The following is a 17,794-nucleotide window of genomic DNA, read 5'->3' on the forward strand; positions in this document are numbered from 1 at the left end:
AGCAGCCATGGCACCACACAGCCCTCGAGGCCTGGGGACAGCCTGTGCTGCTCTGGTGTCAGGGGGGGCGAGCTGGCCCGATCTTGGCGCCATGGCTGCCCTCACAGGCCGGGCTGTGGGAGGCTGCCCCCTCCCACCTCAGCTCGCCCGGACTACAACTCCCAGCATGCAGCGCGGCGCCGGCGCTCTTAATGCCCTCTGGCGGCGGCGCGTGGCTGTCTGCAGGCGGGGCGGGCTGAGGCGAGCCGAGCCGAGCCCGGGCGGGAGCGGGCGGCGTCGAGCGGGGCGAGGGGTGCGAGCGGGTGCCGGTGCCCACCGGCCGGGGCGGCGAGAGCCGGGATAGCCGCCGGTGAGGGAGCGGGAAAGGGAGTAGTGTGAGTTCACCTCTGTGAAAGAGCCGGTGCCGCGCCGCAGCCATGGGGAACCGCGGGATGGAGGATCTCATCCCGCTGGTCAACCGGCTGCAGGACGCCTTCGCCGCCATCGGGCAGAACGCCAACCTCGACCTGCCGCAGATCGCTGTGGTGGGAGGGCAGAGCGCCGGCAAGAGCTCCGTGCTGGAGAATTTCGTCGGGAGGTAAGAGAGAGGAGAGGGTCCCTGTGGAGCCCCGCCGCGGGCTGGACTGTGGGGGACGCAGGGAGAGCCGCTTCAGGGGCACTGCGGTGTGTGGACAGTGTGGTGCGCGGGCAGAGGCGCCTCAGGGGCAGTGCGGTGTGTGGAGAGCGCGATGCGCGGGCAGCGCTGCCGCATGCACAGGCGGTGCGGGTAGTGCGGTGCGCGGGCAGTGCGGTACGGTGCGGGTGGTGCGGTGCGCGGGCAGTGCGGCTCACCAGCACAGCGCCTGGGTGCATGTGCAGTGCAGTAGCGGGGCAGCGCTGCAGGACGCCCGGGCGCTGCGGTGCGGGGAGGAGCGTTGGAGGGCTCCCCGTTCGTGGTGGGGGATCTCCGCAGCGGGGTCTCCCGCCTTTGCCGCACCTTCGGAGTGTCGTGGGTCCCCCCCCGCGCCGTTACATAACGGGGGGGGGGGCTGATGTGTCAGTGGGGACTGGCCCCATCCCCTCACCGACTCGGTGCGGGGCCGCCGGGCCGGGGTATCCCCTCGGCGCGGCTCTGATATATGGATGTTGTCATTAGGAAGGGAGGGAGGGAGCTGCGGCGGGGAGGGGGGGGGTGTTTAAGTTTAATCTGCTCCATCCTCCTCCCGCAGCCCTGCCTCGCTGTCCTCCATAGCGGATGCCATGTCAGGAGCTGCAGGGAGGCTGTAGGAAGGACGGGGTTATCTCCCTCCTATATGCTCAAATCCCCGCGTGCTACCATTTTGTGACAGGCAATATACTGATGCCTTCCCTTCATGTGACCTTCGCATTCATCATCTGCAACTTGAGTCAATTGCAGCCCGTGCTGCCCGGTTATCTGTGCCAGTGTAGACACACAACACCTGAGGAGGGGAGGGGGGTGTTCCTCAGCTTGTTTGTGGCCTCGTTAATTAATGGTGTTCAGTGATATCCAGGTTTTACTTATCAAGGTGTTTGTTATGCTACGAGGGGCATGCAGCTTGCTTCTGACTTGCCTGAGAAGCAGTGACTGCTGTGATACCTGGTCAGATGCTTGCATGGGTTTTTCTCTTCAAGCAGACTCCTTTTGTGACCACATCTACTGGATATTGTTCCCCCACGCCCACTTTTTCTTTTAAGCTATTTGCTGCCAGGTGGCTTCCAAAGCTTTTCTACTGTCAGAAGGGTCTGTGGTATGTATGAGTTGCTTGTTTACCTGCAAGTAGCCCCAAATTCTGGACCTGTGTGAGGGTAGCCTTGAGCATTGAGTGCAGGATGTGCTGCGTGTAGTAGGAAGGCAGCACAGGGATTGTATCTGGTGCAAAGAAAGCATGGTCAGAGTAAGATTACTGTTTTTCTTTGCTATAGATATGCATTCAAAGAGTTTGGGATCCTTTCTTGCTAACTTCCAACAGTCCATGCGGTATCCCCCAGGGATGCTGGGAATCATGCCAAGGGAAAGACATTGCAGAAACAATTTACTGAGCCTCAGATCATAGAGTATCCACTTATTTGTCCATAGACACAGGAAGAGAATAACAATTCCTACCACCAAAGGGGAAAAGCTTGCTGTGCTGTAGCTTTCTAAGAAGGGGGAAATAGGTCTCTTGAAATACGTGAGCAAAATGGGTTCACCTGTTGGCTCTGCTGTTTTCATGCTTTCGAAGCACTGGCAGCCTACCCTCGTAAATCCTTTCTAGAGCATCTATGCAGTCAGTGCTGCAGTGGCGTAATATCTAATGTGTGGCTGTCGGGCCAGAGGAGGGTTTGTGGAAGGGCAGTCAGTGCATTGGGGTTTGCTGTCCCTCTCTTTTTGACTGAGCAAACAGAAGGGAATATATTAATCCTTGGTGTGTCTCCACTGCACCAACGGAGAACTGGGCATTTTATTTTGCCTGGTGGAAAAAGAAATGAATTAAAATTGTTTTCTGTCTCTTTCTGATGACTGTTGTCCCAGGAGAACTTGTGACCTCGCTGTGTCCCATCAGTTGTCTCTCTAGCAGCAAGTTATAGTGCTGTGGCTTTTAGAAAAGGAAATAATGAAGGGTCCCCTGAGCAGAAGCTGAGACCTGTCTGTAGAAAAGCATTTAGAGGAAATAATTGGAGTGGGAATGGAAGATATGTCAGAGTGAAGAGGTCTTTCTCCATTTGATACCCTTGAGTGCTGGCTGGTTTAGAGATTGGTAACGTGAGACATCCTACCACAGAATATATGTGTATATGCTGCAAAACCCAATCCCGATATAATGATGTTGGGGCCCTGCTGTTGTGTGTAGTTTCTCTTCTTTTTGTGTGGGTATTGGAAACCATGATAAGAAGCTATGGAAATAGTATCCAGAATAAGCATGGCTCCTCAATGTAATTGTGAGAGGGGCTGTTGTCTTGTCTGAATAGGCATCAGAAGGAATTGTGTGTAGACCTACTGTGTCCAAATACAACTATTGCTGTAGTGTGGATATGACATATGTCACTGCTCCAGCCTGATACCAGGATGGTGGTGCAGCTATTGCTCAGCAGCTGCTGACTGCACAGTGAATGTGAGTGCTGATGAGTTTCTCTCTGAGTGGATGGGAATGTGCAAGGACAAATGCTGATGCAGTTGGTACTGACTGCTGTGCTCCATGGGGACACTTTAGCAGAGGGGATGGTTTCCCCGCTCGGTACCTGCAGGGCTCCTTTCAAATTGCCATCAAGCCATGTTCATGTCACAGGGCAGCACATTTGGCCCCACTGCCAGACCTGGCCTCTGGCAATGCAGGATTTCAGTCCAGGGCTGGTGCTGGCACCTTGCACTGAATCCCACGCATGCTGGAAACCTCTCTGCACAGAGGAGTGATGCTGACTGCAATCAATGTTTAGTTACGTGTCTTACCAAACACGTCTTTATTTTCCTCTTGAATGTGATGCCTTACTAGTTACTACTAATTGCTCTTCCAGTGCCACTTACGCTGCTGTTAACAGATTATCCAACAGTGCAGAGCCTGTATTTATAATACCAGATGTCAGTGTGGCTGCTATGTGTGCTTTTGCTGCCGGAGACTCAGCATGGTGACTGGGATACCAGCTGATGGTGTTTAAAGTCACTGAAGAGACAAGAGAAGCCAGACAGGTGACACATCTCTTGTAGACTGGTTTGTCCTGGGCCCCAGAAGTGGAAGGAAGGTTGATTGGGTCAGGTCCACGCGTTTCCTGTTGGTGTGGTTCTAGCTCAGGTTGGAAGGGACCTCAGGGGTCATTTAGTCTATTCTTGAGGTGATGTTACTTCCCTGCTGCCCTCTTTCTTTAATGAGAAGATCTTAGGGCAAGCACCAGTACCAGCAAAATTCTTCTGATGAAAAGAACAAAGCATGTGGTATTGCTCATTTGACTTGAGAGCCCCAAGGACCGAGGAGAGGGGATGTACGAGAGATCCCTCAAAGCTGTTGTACAATTATTCATGTTCATGCCATTCTTATTTTACCATGTGAAAATAACAAATACAAGCCAGGCTGGATGGGGCTTGGAGCAACCTGCTCTAGTGGAAGGTGTCCCTGCCCATGGCAGGGGGTTGGAACTGGAGGAGCTTTATGGTCCCTTCCAACCCAAACGATTCCATGATTCTTTAAGTGTGTTTTGTTTGGTTTTTGTTTGTTTTGTTTTGAATTCTAAGAGTGCTGTTATACAAATCAGTTACACAAATGGGAGTATTACTGTTATCTCTGCTTTACAAACAGGAAAACCCAAAAGCACTGGGTTGTGTTCAGATGGCTTTGTAAATGTCTGCACCTTGTGTTCTTGTTTTCTGATCCGAGGAAGTGTGCTGCTTAAGCCCTGCTAGGACAGTTGCATTGCTCTTCATGGAGAAAACAAGGCACCTCTGACTTCTGGAGAACAGATGGTTTAAGGGGGCTGTTGAGGAGACAATGACTTGGGACTGGGAGTAGTAGGTGGAAGAACTTGAATGGAGGTGAAACCATCTCGTTTATTCAGGGGAGCTAAGCGGTGCCAAAGGTGTGGGAAGTGAATCAGCATTTACTTGACCCCAGTCTTGAACATTACCCCAAAAGCATTCTCTTTTGGGAACTTAGAAACCTATCACTGGGCTCTGATGGTATGTGCTGGATTAGTTGATGTTTGTATGTTACCTGGGAGGAAATTGACCTAAATTCAACTGTGTTGTGCTAAGTTTCTCTCCTAGCAAACTGAAATTTCAGTATGGGTAAGAAAGCAAGTAAAATGCAGCATTGCAATGCCTGTGGCAGTGGGAAAGATAAATACCTATTAAGTTTGGTACTTGTGCTATAGCAATTGCCTTGACAAAACCAGACAAGGGCCAGGCACTGTGTGCTGCAAGTGTGGTTTTGCCTTGCAGCATCACATACTGAAAATGCAAAGCCAGATCTTGAAGTCACAGGATTTGGTTTGGCTTTGGCATAACAACTTGGGTATAACAACTTCTCTTTGTATCTCAATCTTCCCCAGCCACTTAGAGATACTTACACCCCCAAGATATGATGAGGGAATGTTGCCTTTGATAACACATTGCTTTGTCATGGGAAGCTTCCCCAGCAAAATACCTCCAGAGGCCAGCAGCAGTATTTAGCAACTATCTAGAAGTGAAAGATCCTATAGGAATGCATGCTGAGATCTAGATTCTTGGCCTGTTCAGATGCTCCTGGAAAACTGTTTTGTCAATGATCTTTGTGCTTTGAAGCTGCTCAAGCTTCTGCTGTAGTACATGCTTTGAGTGCCATGAAGAGAATAGAAGGTTTAAATCTTCTAAAAGTCACAGCTACTTTATGTATAGATTGAGGATGTCTGCTGTATTGGGTGGTGCTGTGCATCAATGCAGTGCTTTAGTGGCAGATTTAAATTTGAGTAAGAAGATACACTCATTAACTTGCTCTGCTCAGGCCACAGAAGGGCTCCTTAAATATGATTATTCTATTTTATTTTTTTGCTCTGCTTTGAGATACATTTGTATGCCTAAAGTGTGAGCAAAGGGTAATTGCAAGTCATGGACCCTTAATTGTTGTATGGTAAATACATCTGTGAGCTGACCAAATCCTGTGGTGCATTTGCAGGTTAAAGACATAGGCATTGCTTGGGAACTGACTTTACGTAGGGTTGCAGAGAATGGTGCAAGAGCCAGGAGTAAGATTCTGCTCTTAAGAGAAATAACTTGTGGTCAAATAATAGTCTTTCAAATGGCAGCAAGCCTTTGGTCTTCAGGGAAGAAAATACCTATTTTTCACTTCTGATTAATTGGGGAAGGAAGAAAATCTGGACCACTGGGGGAAACGAATAATGTGGTACAGCAGGCCACAAGATAAAGTAATTTACCTGAAGAGAAATCTGTACAGCTCTGAGCAAACACTGGTGGGAGGAGGAATGCAAGGAGGAGATACATAATTAAGTTAAAACATAATGTAATCTGGATGGCTTTAAGGGAGGAAAACCGTGTCTCAGAATCTCAGTGTCTGTAGATGCAGCAGCAGTGTCTGCCTGTGTTTGTCCTCTGACTACTCGCTTTAATGTTATATGGGTTGGCCCAAATAAATACAAGTCCAGTATCTTTTCTAATTCGTGCAGCAGTTGGATGTTCTCTGCAGATCTCGCTGTCTGACTCTGTGCTTCAGCTTAACTCTTCAGTAATGACCTCGTACTTCTGTTAACTGCCCACTAGCTTTATATTCACATGGAAGAGATCCTTATGGCATGTCTCAGATCATATCAGAATTTACCCAGGGAAAGGAAACTGGCTTTTACCTCTAGTTTGGAAGCTGATGCTCAGTATTGTGCAATTGAGGTTCTATTTTTAAAGGCTATCAATTGTTTTCAGAAGCCATAGTCCAATACCTAGCTGGGGATGCCAAGTCAACTCCTTGAACCTATGTTCTCCAGATGCTCTGAGCAGGCAGAACTCTGCTAGATTTAAATAGAAGGTGTGGGAGTCTTGTCTGCAGCACCTCCTATCTGAGGCAGCTTCTGAAAATGTTATTCTAAGGCAGGAAGCTAATCCCCTTCCTGAGCTGGTGAGTTACTGAATGTCCCTACTTTGTACTTCAAGTTTGAGCCTGTTTATCCAAGTGTGAGTAAAAATTCCCTCAGAGTAAGGATTTCTTGGCATCTTTAAGATGAAACTTTTTGAGGAGAACTGGAAGAAGTTGATAACTTCACCGAGGTTAATCAAGAAAACGGTTCTTGCTGTGTTCTAGCTGCTGGGGTGAAACTCATTATGATGCCGTGAGCAGTGAATTTATTAGACAAGAGCAAACCCATGTGTGCTCCACCCGTGTCAGCCAAGAGCCAGATGCTTGTTTCAGGCAGTGCATTTGAGTGGCAAAACAAGATTTACGGAAGGAGTATCAGGCAGTCACCTAGAAGCATATGGTGTTCAGCCAGCATGCCCTATGTGAAATGGGTTTTGAGGTGGCATCTGTGAAAGGAAATTTACTGGTATTATGCAGGGGGTGAACCTGCTTCCTTGATATGCCACCAAAAACACTTTGGGTGTAATACTTGGACTCACAGATCCGTAACCATATGAGTCAGAGTAGTGCTGGTTGGGAGGAGAGCTGAAATGAAATCTGGTTCAGAATAAAAAGAAATCTAGTCATGTGTGAGGGGAAAACAGCTCACTGATGGGACAGCTTCTCATTCCTCTTGAAACTTTCTTTTCCTGATCTCAGACCTGGTTTTGCACATCCTGATAGAGAGTAAAAGCTCAGGGTAAAGGAATACTGTGTCTAACAGGCAGGTGGGCATGTTCAGCCTTGTGTCAGAGTTCTCTTCTCAGCTCTGAAACTAATTTACCTTGTGACTAAGTTTCTTTTATACCGCATTCTCCATCTGTAGGAAGGAGAGGTGGTTCACCCTATGTCATGGAGATGTATATAATGAATGGACACTTGAAACAACCCTAGAAAAGGTTAACTATAAAGTAGGAAACTCTTCTTCCTAACAATAAATTAAAACTCTGCAAGGGTGCTACAGTGGTGTCTGCCTCAGCCCTCAAGACCTGCCTTCTCTGCGTAAGTGGTGTGCCAAGAGCTTTAGTTACTCATGCAGCTTTGTTTCCTGGTTACTTAGGTCTGCTCTGCAGAGAGTTTGGGACTGAGGCAGCCACCTGTTGGCTGCTGGCATAGATCAGATCCTGGATTTGAGGAGTTAGGGTATTCTTAGAAAGCATTGGGAAATGGGAAGTTGCACTAGATGAGCTGGTGGCACTTAAATTCTTGAACACAGTGTTTCAGAGCAGGGATGGGTAGCACAGCCCTATAGAGGAGTGAGCCCAAGGTTTTGTTCCTACTGACTTGAAACCCCCAGCCCTGGGGGTGGTCAGGCTGCAAGCAGGGCTGGTTCTGAAAAGCTCCAAAAAGCTGTTTCTCCTTATTTACATTTCTCTGTCATCCTTCTAAAGCATGCATCATGCTTGGTTTTGAGTGAATTGGTGGAGTTTAGTCATGAGAATTGGTTGTCTTGCTCAGGACTAACTGCTGTAAATATTGAGGTGGTTGGGAAGAGAGGACTGAGACAACACTTCAGTGTTTACTGAGGAGCAGGCAAGAGAGTGCAGCAAAACATTGTGACTGCAGCTGAGAGCACAATGTTAGAGATTTAAACAATTAAACTTTGTGCTTATGTCCAGATTTTTGTTTTCAAAGCCTGGTTAGTGAATAGTAACAAGTAAATGTAAAGTAGCTCAGTAATTTTCTTAAACCATCTTATATAGATGGAGAGACAGGACAGTGAAGTTGCTGACTATTGCTTCCTCCATGACCTTCAAGCTTGCCACAGCTCCTAGGCTGGTGCTGACTATAATAGAGAACTGCTTTTCTTCAAGACACAGTAGAGGAAGAGTGAGCCCAGAGTCTGAAATCTAACAGTGTCTCTGATTGTTCTCTGCCATGTTAGATGCTCTGAAAGCTTTGGCAGCCCCAGCCACGACCAAATGGAAGTGAGATGGTGCTTCAGTCTCTGGTCAGTAGCTTCTTGCAGCTCAACACAAGATGCTTTTGGAAGCATCTTGGAAGCAGACGTTATGCAAGCTCCTCAAGCTGTGTCTTGCTGACTGGAAGCAAACTTGCCAACTTCTGCCACTTTTCTGCAAGTCTTGTGACTTGTGTGGCTTTTCTTAGAGCCCTGGCCACAGCAATTCAGCTAACAGAGGAGCAGTGTAGCTTTTGTATCAAAACCAGCAATTTCTAACATGGATATTTGAGGGTATATTTTTTTTCTTTAAAAGATGCTGTCTCTGTAAATGCTCCTGGAGACAAGTATAAAGAATCCAGAAACTTCTAAGACCTGTGTTGTCAACTCTTCCCTTCCTAAAAATCAGAGCTCAGTCCTAAAACTATAAGCTCTGCTAAAATATTTCAGTCATAATGAACAATAAATTATACAAAATGAGGTTTGGAATAAACCCAGTACCTCACTTGTGACTGAAATGGGAATTGAACTTGAGTCTCTGGTGATGAAAATACTGTTTTAATAATGTATTGCCTCAGCAGTCCCCTTTAACAGTCCCTTTCCTGTTTCTTATGGCTTTAGGTTGCACAGTTGCAGCTGTGTTGAAGGGTGAAGAGTTAATACTACTGTAAGAAACATGAGAATTGCTGGGATCTTGTCTTGGTGCAAGAGTGGCCATTGTGGTCCATGGGATGCCTGAGAGAGGACATAGCTGGTATTAAACTGATACTGCTGTGGATTTTGGCTGCAGAGCCAGGCAGCGTTGCTGTGAGGCTGTGTAAAAGTTGAGCATAAACTGCAGCCATAGTTCTGAGTAGTTTTTCAGCTGCATTTAAACTCAAAGCATCAATGGGCAGAAATCGACAGGGATGCTGAGTAGTCAGTTCTCAACATCTGCAAATGTTTTTATAGCAGAGCTAACTCACCCTGGAGAGCACTAGCGAAAACTATTATTTTTGCCTTTTTTCCTTTGAGACCAGAGATGCAGGGATGGGGGAGGCTGTGCTGAATTTCTCAGAGCAAGGAAAGAGGTACCTAAAGGCAAAAATCTTGCAGTCTTTGTTTAGTTCCTTCTCTTTGCCTTCCTGCCACTTTTGCATGTGTAAATATAGAGTAAGTTATGTAGGATCTGGCTCAGGGCTCTGACCCTTACAGTTTTTATGCTGGTATTTAGCTTCTCTGACTTGCTTATGATTTACTCTGAACTTACACTGCTCTGGGTCAGGATGGGGCCCATTGATTCTAATACACATGTTGGGTTTTCTCTCTTTCAGGCTGCTGTGATCTCGAGTAATCTCTGGCTATTTCTTAAGCTGATTGTGCTTTTACTTTTATTAGAAGCTCCTCTATGAATAGCTGGGAATTGTCTAAGCGTGGTGGTGGCCTTGAGAGGAGATCTGTCGCAGTGGGGTTATAGCTAGAGGTAAGGAAGAGACTGGAACACCAAAATGCGGAATACCCTCAGACTGGTGCATGACATGTGTCACTGCAGAGCTGATGCTGCAGCTCCAGTGCTGAAGCTCAGGTCACCTCTTCTACATCAGTGCAGCTCTCAGCAGAGATCCCAGCAATATTCTTCTTCCCTCTGGGTTGTCCTACTTCGATGTTCCTGTTCCTAAGCATTACTCTGTTTATGCCTTTTCATCCAAGATGTGTTTGTTATGCCAGGCCTGCAAACTACCCAGCACTCCAAACTCATCTTAGAGGAAGGGATCCATTTCCTGAATGAATTTGTATAGACTATTGAAAGAATGATGTTTAAAGAATACTTGCTGCAAAAGAACAAGTGAAGCTCTGCATTATCACTTGATAGTTTGCCATCTTCTGTTTGGACAAAGTTGAATTCAAGCTGGATACCTGGACAGGCAAAAGCAAATGTTGTTAGAAATAAGTGTATTGGTTTGAAGGGGTGAAGGAAAGATGCCAGGGAAAGAAATACTCTTTACCTGTGGGAAGCAGGGAGAGAAATGGAAGAGTGAAGACTCTGGTCTGATTGTCCGGTTCATTACACCACAATTTTGCTATAGACTTGGAGTGCCCCTTAATAGACAACACCAATTTTGACTCTTCTCTGCTTTCTGAATTTAAGCCCTTGAAAGCTTTCCATGAAGGCTTAAGCTCCCTTAGAAATTCTGTGGATGTGTATCTGTAATAAATATGCCCTTTTATCATCTCCTATGGTCAATGCCACTCTTGACCAGAGAAAAATGTTCGCTGGGACGTGAGATGTGTGGTTGGTCAAAAGGACACATTGGAACCAGCTAGGAGGTCAAAAGCTCATGTCTTCTGGGACTATTGATCCAGCTTTCATTCTGGTATAATGGAGATGTCTTGTGTGGTTTTTGAAGTAGAGTTTAATGCCTCTGACTTTGCACTGGAGGCGTGAGCAGTCATTGTACTGTGTTTTCCTTCAAGGGCTGAAGCAGCAGTGCCTCTGCACTGTGTTTCCAGTCAGGGTTATCCTAATTATATCTGAAACTGCGGAGGTGCAGTGCGTAGCCAGGAGCCTGGCACTGTTCCTGCATAATTCTCCAGGCAGAGAGAGCTAAGTTGGCATCTGAAATTCCCTCTGCAGGACAGCCATGCACCTGGGACAGTTTGGTAAGGATGCGCGAGTGCAGCATAACCCTGTTACCCCTCAGAACTCTGAGGGAAGCAGCCTCCCTCCCTGTCCACAACACTCTGCCTCTTACCACTGACCCAAGATAAATTATCAGGGTACCTGCATTCAGTTTTTTAAACTCAGCACCTGTGTCTGGCCACTAATAGCGCATCTTGGCTTGAAGTATTTTCTCTTTTCCTCATACAGCTTCCTTTTGGGTTTGTATTAGTGGGCTCATCAGAGTGATCTGGCCTTTCCCAATGAACTCTTTCAGTTGTCTGGACCCTTTATGGCATTCAGGCTCTGGGGAGGCTGTCTCCTTTTGTAGCACACAGGGCTGTCTGAGAGTACAGGAAGTGTCATACTGCACGGATGGAATGTGCCTTAAGCTACGTTTGTTCTTCTCTTGGGTCTTGCAGCAAATACCACGACTCCAGAGGTGTTGGAGTTGTGACAAGAAGTCTGAGCTGATAGTTACCATGAGTGTTTGGTATCTTTAAGTTTAGCATTCTACCTGGTTTCCTTCTCTGAAGGAGAGAAGGGCAACAATGGGAATAACCCCCTTTTAATGCAGAGTTTCCATGTGACGAATAGCTTGCAGGGTGTCCCTGGACACAGAAGAGCCTTTGCTGCTGGACAACCTCTAGTCCAGACTCACTGCAGCCTGACTCCAGAGAGCTAGGGCAGATTAAGACACTGCTGGTGGGAAATAGCAAGGTCAGCCTGTTGCTCATGGGTCTTAGTATCTGTTAATCCCAGGGTGTTATTGTGGCTGTGCTTTCCCATCAGTAATTCCCAGTGTTTGTGTACAGCTTACCTTTCGTTTTCCCCCAGCTCAAGCTGCAGGTGCTGTACAGGTCATGGTTTCCAGGGCTGCAACCCTTCTGTTATGGCAAAGGCAGGATTTGTCCGTAGGTTTGTTTGTGCCAAAGCAGAGCAGTGTTACTGCAGTATTAAGACAGATCAGTGCAGCTTGAGAACGAGACAAGCAAAGATGCTGGGGCATGGGTTTACCTTTATGGCTGTAACTGTTTCTCCACTATAGCCATCAGAACTGGACTAATTTGATGCTCTAGGCTGGTGTTGATGCCTCTCTCCTCTTGGAGACTACCTGGAAGTTGCAGGGAGATTTTGCAGATACAAATCTATGTGACTTTTTTTGCCAGGGCATCCATGCTTCAGAGGGAGCAAAAGGAAAGCTTGCTTTCATGCTAGCTGAAAGGTGAAGAACCAGCAAAGCAGACAGAAGGGTCTTGTTTACAACTTCTGGGGTAGAGAATACATCAGTCTAGTGCAGCATGTCTTATACCTGTAGCTCTGGAGGCCTCTGGACCAAGCCAGTGCTGTTGCTTTTCCCTGGAATCCTGATACTGCTCCCAGATCTGGTGTATGTTTGTATTTTAAGAGTGAACACAGCCATGCTTTCTTTCTCCTGGGATTGTAATTCTTGAAATCAAAGCTGCATTTTCCACAAATGTGTAATCCTTACTGCTGCATCCATTCGGAACACACCGGACTGCTTATTTCTTTGAGTTCCCAGTACTGTCATGTAGAATGAGTGCTGTGTTATTCTTTACCTTGATATCCCAAGGCAGCAAGCAAGAGCCAGGACTTCATTTTCTATTAGCCAAAAGATCCCAGAGGAAGCTGCACAGCAGCAGTGCTGCAATTTTCCACTCTCTCAAGACTCTTTCCTTCCCCAGCAGTGCAGCCCAGAGTTAATGCAGCATTTGCTATAATGAGCAGTGACTTTTTGAGATCAGGCAGTGCACTGGAGGCTGTACCACTCTCTAAATAATCCTCTGCAGTGAAATGCAGAGTTCCAAACAAGAAAATCTCTTTACGGTTGTTACCTGCAAAAATACAAAGAGGAAATTAGCTCACAAGTGCCCTTGAGGTGTTGGAGTGTTTTCCTTTCCCATTTGTGTTCTAAGTCCTCACATATTCTGGGCTAACCCATCTTGCAGGAGGGATCTGGCAGATAAATCAACCCTCAAAATGGAGGAGGGGAAGGATATTCCCAATTAATTCTCTCACAGCAAAGATGAGCTGAAGCAAATGACCTCTTGTGTGAGGTGGTTTTGTGTGTCAGGAGTACCTCGTTTCGCCTGCAAACTCTTGATCTGTAGCTTTAGTGACTTGCTTAAAATCTCTCAGCCTTAGCAGCTTGGGGCTGATGCACAGCAGTGAGGGATGCAGGAGCTGTGTGGACATCAAACTGATTTGTTTCTATGGAGACAAGTAGATTTCATCATGTTGTAGGGAAGTAGGAGGGGAATTACCCCCCTGGGCTTGGTTTGGGCACTCAGATTGGATTGGTTGCTGCACTGCAATTGTAGAGCAGCAGCCCATGAAGGGATTATCTATGTAGTCAGTGATCACAACTAGGGGGAGAAGCACGTGGACCCAATCTGCTCCCATTGCAGGCTTCCTCAGCAGGGATGGCACAGGGAACTGTCACTGTGTGCCAGGATTCCCTGGGTCACAGTCTTCCATGGCACTTAAAAGCAAAGACTTTAACCTTGGTCACTCATAGCCAGAAAGGAGGCCTGTGACTATGCATCCTGCCCAGACATCTTGATTAGCATGGCTAAGGTGAGAAACTGTGGTCATACTTTAGCACACCTTCTTCTAGGCAAGAGCTGAGACCTCTCTGTGGTGTCTGCAGGCACGAGGGGAAGCTGAGATCTTTCAAACAGGCTCCAAGTGTTGCCATCAGATGAAATGTTTGTATGTCCTGTTATGTTTGGTGTACAGCTTTCAGAAGGTTCCAGCACCTGAAGTCCTGTGGCTGGGGCTGATTTTGAAACCTTTCTTTCTAAAATGGAAGTTAATCTCCTGAAACCAGAGAAGAAATCAAAGCATGAATGTAGATCCTGATCTAACAGGTTCAAATAAGAACAGTATCATAGAATCACAGACTGGGTTGGGTTGGAAGGGACCTTAAAGCTCCTCCAGTTCCAACCCCCTGCCATGGGTAGGGACACCTTCCGCTAGAGCAGGTTGCTCCAAGCCCCTGTGTCCAACCTGGCCTTGAACACTGCTGGAGGTGGTGGTCTGTAGTACTGAGTCTGAATGGATACAGTGCCCTTGTGCAAGATCCTGGGGCTGACCAGCACCCCTGTATTTCAGACTCATGATAAAGATACTGCCTATCTAGGCCCCAGCAACGACTGAGAGGGAAACCTAAGATTCCTAGATAGAAGAAAAGCAGACCATGGAAAACTGGTAAAGATGGTAACGCCTTTGTGTGTTTGAGCCTCTTCCCAGGGTAATTCTGTTTTCCCCTCCTACAAATGTAGTGCAGGAGCTGTGTAACCTTCTCCAATGGAAGCTTCTGTCTCCCCTCACTGTTCAGGGGCCGCAGTCCCTGTTCTGTAAACTGAGTTAGCGGCGCAGTGCAGCTGTAGCAGAAGTTCTTGCTTTACGCTTTGTAACACAGCCAGAGGTGATTAGATGTTGTAACCCTTGCTTATGGGTTTGTGCATCAAGAATGTAGCAGCAATATCTCTGCCTCGTTTCGGGTCATCTATATAGATACATAGTGCACCTCAAAAGTCAGGCCAGATCCTGCTGTAAGGTCTGCCAAGTATAAAGCCGGTAGAGTGCTTTAGCCATACAGAAACCCCTGGGGCAAACTCTTGGCTGTGCCACTTCAGTCTGTGAGCTGGCAGGCCCACAGGCCATTGAATAAAAGTGTAATACCTCAAGTGTAAGAATCCTTTTGACCTCATTGGATCTCTTTTGGCCTGTGGAAACAGTAAAGGCATGAAGCTCTGTAGTTCTGCATCAGGTTAACTTGCGCGCAGAGGCTCTAGCGCTGCCGTGACTTGGCATAACGCACACAGCTGTCTTCCAGACTTTGTACCCTGAAGCTAGTGGAGTGTGAAAGAGAAAAATCAGCCCAAAGGATTCAAATAAAAATAAATATAGAGGAACTTCTTATCTTATCCCACTGCTTTGAGACCTGCATAGAGGCATGTGCAGGAGAGGAGCTGAGATAGAAAGGAGGGAGATGTGGAAACAGGGAATGAGAAGCACTGACTGCAATGACTCCTGGGAACTGGTCTGTATGGTCAGAGATAAGCCAGAAAAGCAGCATTTAGTGCAGTCTGGAAGAGATTTAGCACACTCTGGGAGGGGTAGAGGGGAAGAGAGCTGTTTCTGAGCAAGTGTTTATGTAAAAACTGCTGTGCACTTTCCTTTTTACTATAGCAGCGTTTGCAAAGGTGCTGCAGCTGAAGTACCAGTGATGTGAGAGAACATGCACAAGGCATACCTCCTTTTTAGTTGTCTGAGCCCCTCAGCCCACACTTGACTCAACAATTACATTCTCAGGGGAGGAAACACATTTTTGGATTAACACTTTTGATGTTGAAAGCATGTGGGTCCTCCCAGAGACCCACAGGAACACATAAATACGACAATGCATTTCAATAACAAAAGGCTTATCCTGTTCTGTGGGAAAGAGAAGGTTTATGCTTTACCAGAAATTACCAAGAAGGTGACACAGGGCACAGACTGTCACCTCTGTCTGTCTAGGTCAGTGGCCAAGTAACTGTGCTGTGTCCCATGATAAGACAAGCCCTATGGCTGAGATGGGAGCTCATTCAGCTGCTGTGTCTCCATGGCACATCATTTAGTCCCAAATGTCAGTGAAACAAACCTCACCATTATGTGTGTTCACGAGGAACTGGCCTTGACTCGCCAGACTTACTGTCTGTAGGCTTCCAAACAGCCAGCCCTGCACTTTTCTGTGGAGCTGGATTCCCTTGGAGGGGGCAGACTCCTGAAAGGTTTCTTGTCTTTTTGGCAAAGCCTGGGATGTGGGGTTGTGATGGTTTTTGAAATGTTGCCTTTTGCAGTAAATGTAGGGGTGTTTTATGTGGCTTTATTTCCTTCATATGTTAACTGTGTGTGCACTACTTTTTGTCTTTCTTTGCATAAGGTGAGAGCACAGTATGGGAGAAAAAGATGCAGGATTGCTCTGGAACACAGATCCTGGTCAGTTGTAAAAGGGGCAGAGAAAACAGGCGATTCTTGCACTGAGAGTTGTAGTGTTAGTTCTGGAGCAGTAAGTGTGTGTGAACACGTAATAAAACCTATTTTTACACTTGTTTTCTTACACAGAATTAGCATAGTTGCTGTCCTTTCATGTTTGAAGACCACAGTGCCTCAGTCTCTGTTAATAAAGGTATCTTAGACCCCTCATCCTTGCTGGGGGCCCATGCTGGTATCAACTGCAATGCTGTGCAAGGGAATGGAAGAACTCAAGGCAGAAAGGGGAATAGGAGAAGGTGCAGACTTCAGAATTTACTTTCTAGTTCATTATCTGTCCCCTCTGACACTTGTTTGCAAATTATCCAGTCAAATGCTATAAATGGCTTCAGCTTATGCTGGCATTTGTGCTTTGTCCTGCTCACAGAGCACCTGTGAAGCGTGTAAGACAGTCTCTGGGAGCTCACCTTATGTGTGGCAAACTCCCAGACTTGAGAAGAGGTCTGCTTGGCCTTTCTTGGTTCCTGCTTTGGGTTGTGGTACTGGGGAGGAATGGCTAGGTGCTGGAGATGCTGTCTGAGTGCCAGAGCTACTTACCAAAGCAAGTGTAAGTGTCCCAAGCCAGCACAATAGTGTTAACCTCCCTTTGAGCTACTGTAAATAGGAACTCAAGGTACAAGGCAGTGGGAAGCCTTCTCTTGAATCGTTTTGTTTCTGCTAACATGTATATTATGATGACACTCATGAACTATTGCCTGTCTTTATTTTTCACAATTGTAGTCTTGTATAATGCATCATTGTGCACAATAATATTGCCAGTATGCTGCAATGTGGTGTATTTACAATAGCTCTTTAGTTCTATATGTATCCATTGTGTGACCAGTACCAATTACAGCCTAAGAAATATTACACCAAGTGCTTATGGAATTGCTTTCTTTCACTATGGGTCAAGACTAGACACACTGTTGTGCTGTGGAGATTGGTAGATAAATAACACTCATCCCCTGGCTTAAACTTCTCTGAGTCTAAAAGTGTTAACCTCAATGGAAAGAAATGTGGCTACCTGGGAATGAGGCTGACCACAGGACTGAGTCTGAAGGACTGGTGTCCTAAGGGCAGAGAGAAATAAAATAGCAGGTTGATGGGTGCTATTGTTCACAATGCACCTGCTTTTAAATGCTTGCTCTTCATGTTGGCCTGCCTGGCTTTTTTTTGTTCAAGAAGCACTTTGGGTCAGGGAAGAGAAGAGCTCATAGAGACCACAGAGTCAGCAGGAAAGTCTCAATCTGTAATGCAGCCCTTGTGTTGACCTACCAGGTGGCAAAGGAAAGAACAGATTTGTCCTCTTGCCCCATGTCTGAGTTACAGAATTGCTTATGAATGTACTTGCATGTCACTTGAGCGATGAGACCAGGAAGGTGCTCTCAAGGGCAGTTTCTGCATCAGGCTTCTAACTTCTGGTAGAGCTAGATGATGTCTGTTAAAAAGGAGAAGCAGACTTGAGCTAGTGCTGCTATTAGCTACTGTTTGAGCTAGCAGTACTCAGACAGTTTGAGTACTGTTTGAGGTGTTTTAGTCAATAAGATTAACAGTAAATATTTTTGACCATGCAGATATTCTGTGGCTAATGTGTTGCATAGGTGCCAGCCTGTGTTTTAAGGATTCATTCCAGTCATACATGCTGGAGTA

General features: G+C 46.6%; 1 protein-coding gene across 11 annotated transcripts in view; it reads left to right on the plus strand.

Moving 5' to 3' along the window:
• The first annotated feature begins 217 nt into the window (after positions 1-217).
• Positions 218-17,794, plus strand: part of DNM1 (dynamin 1) — a 64,927-nt gene continuing 47,350 nt past the window's right edge. For all 11 annotated transcript variants that reach the window (XR_003994434.1, XR_003994435.1, XR_003994436.1 and 8 more), the window contains exon 1: positions 218-577. Coding sequence is in view for 8 of the 11 variants with exons in the window: in XM_030506716.1 (XP_030362576.1) it covers positions 417-577 (161 nt within the window). In the remaining 3 variants the exon portion in view is untranslated. The remainder of the gene's footprint in view (positions 578-17,794) is intronic.

Source organism: Strigops habroptila, chromosome 15 (assembly GCF_004027225.2).
Source record: "Strigops habroptila isolate Jane chromosome 15, bStrHab1.2.pri, whole genome shotgun sequence".
NCBI lineage: Eukaryota > Metazoa > Chordata > Aves > Psittaciformes > Psittacidae > Strigops > Strigops habroptila.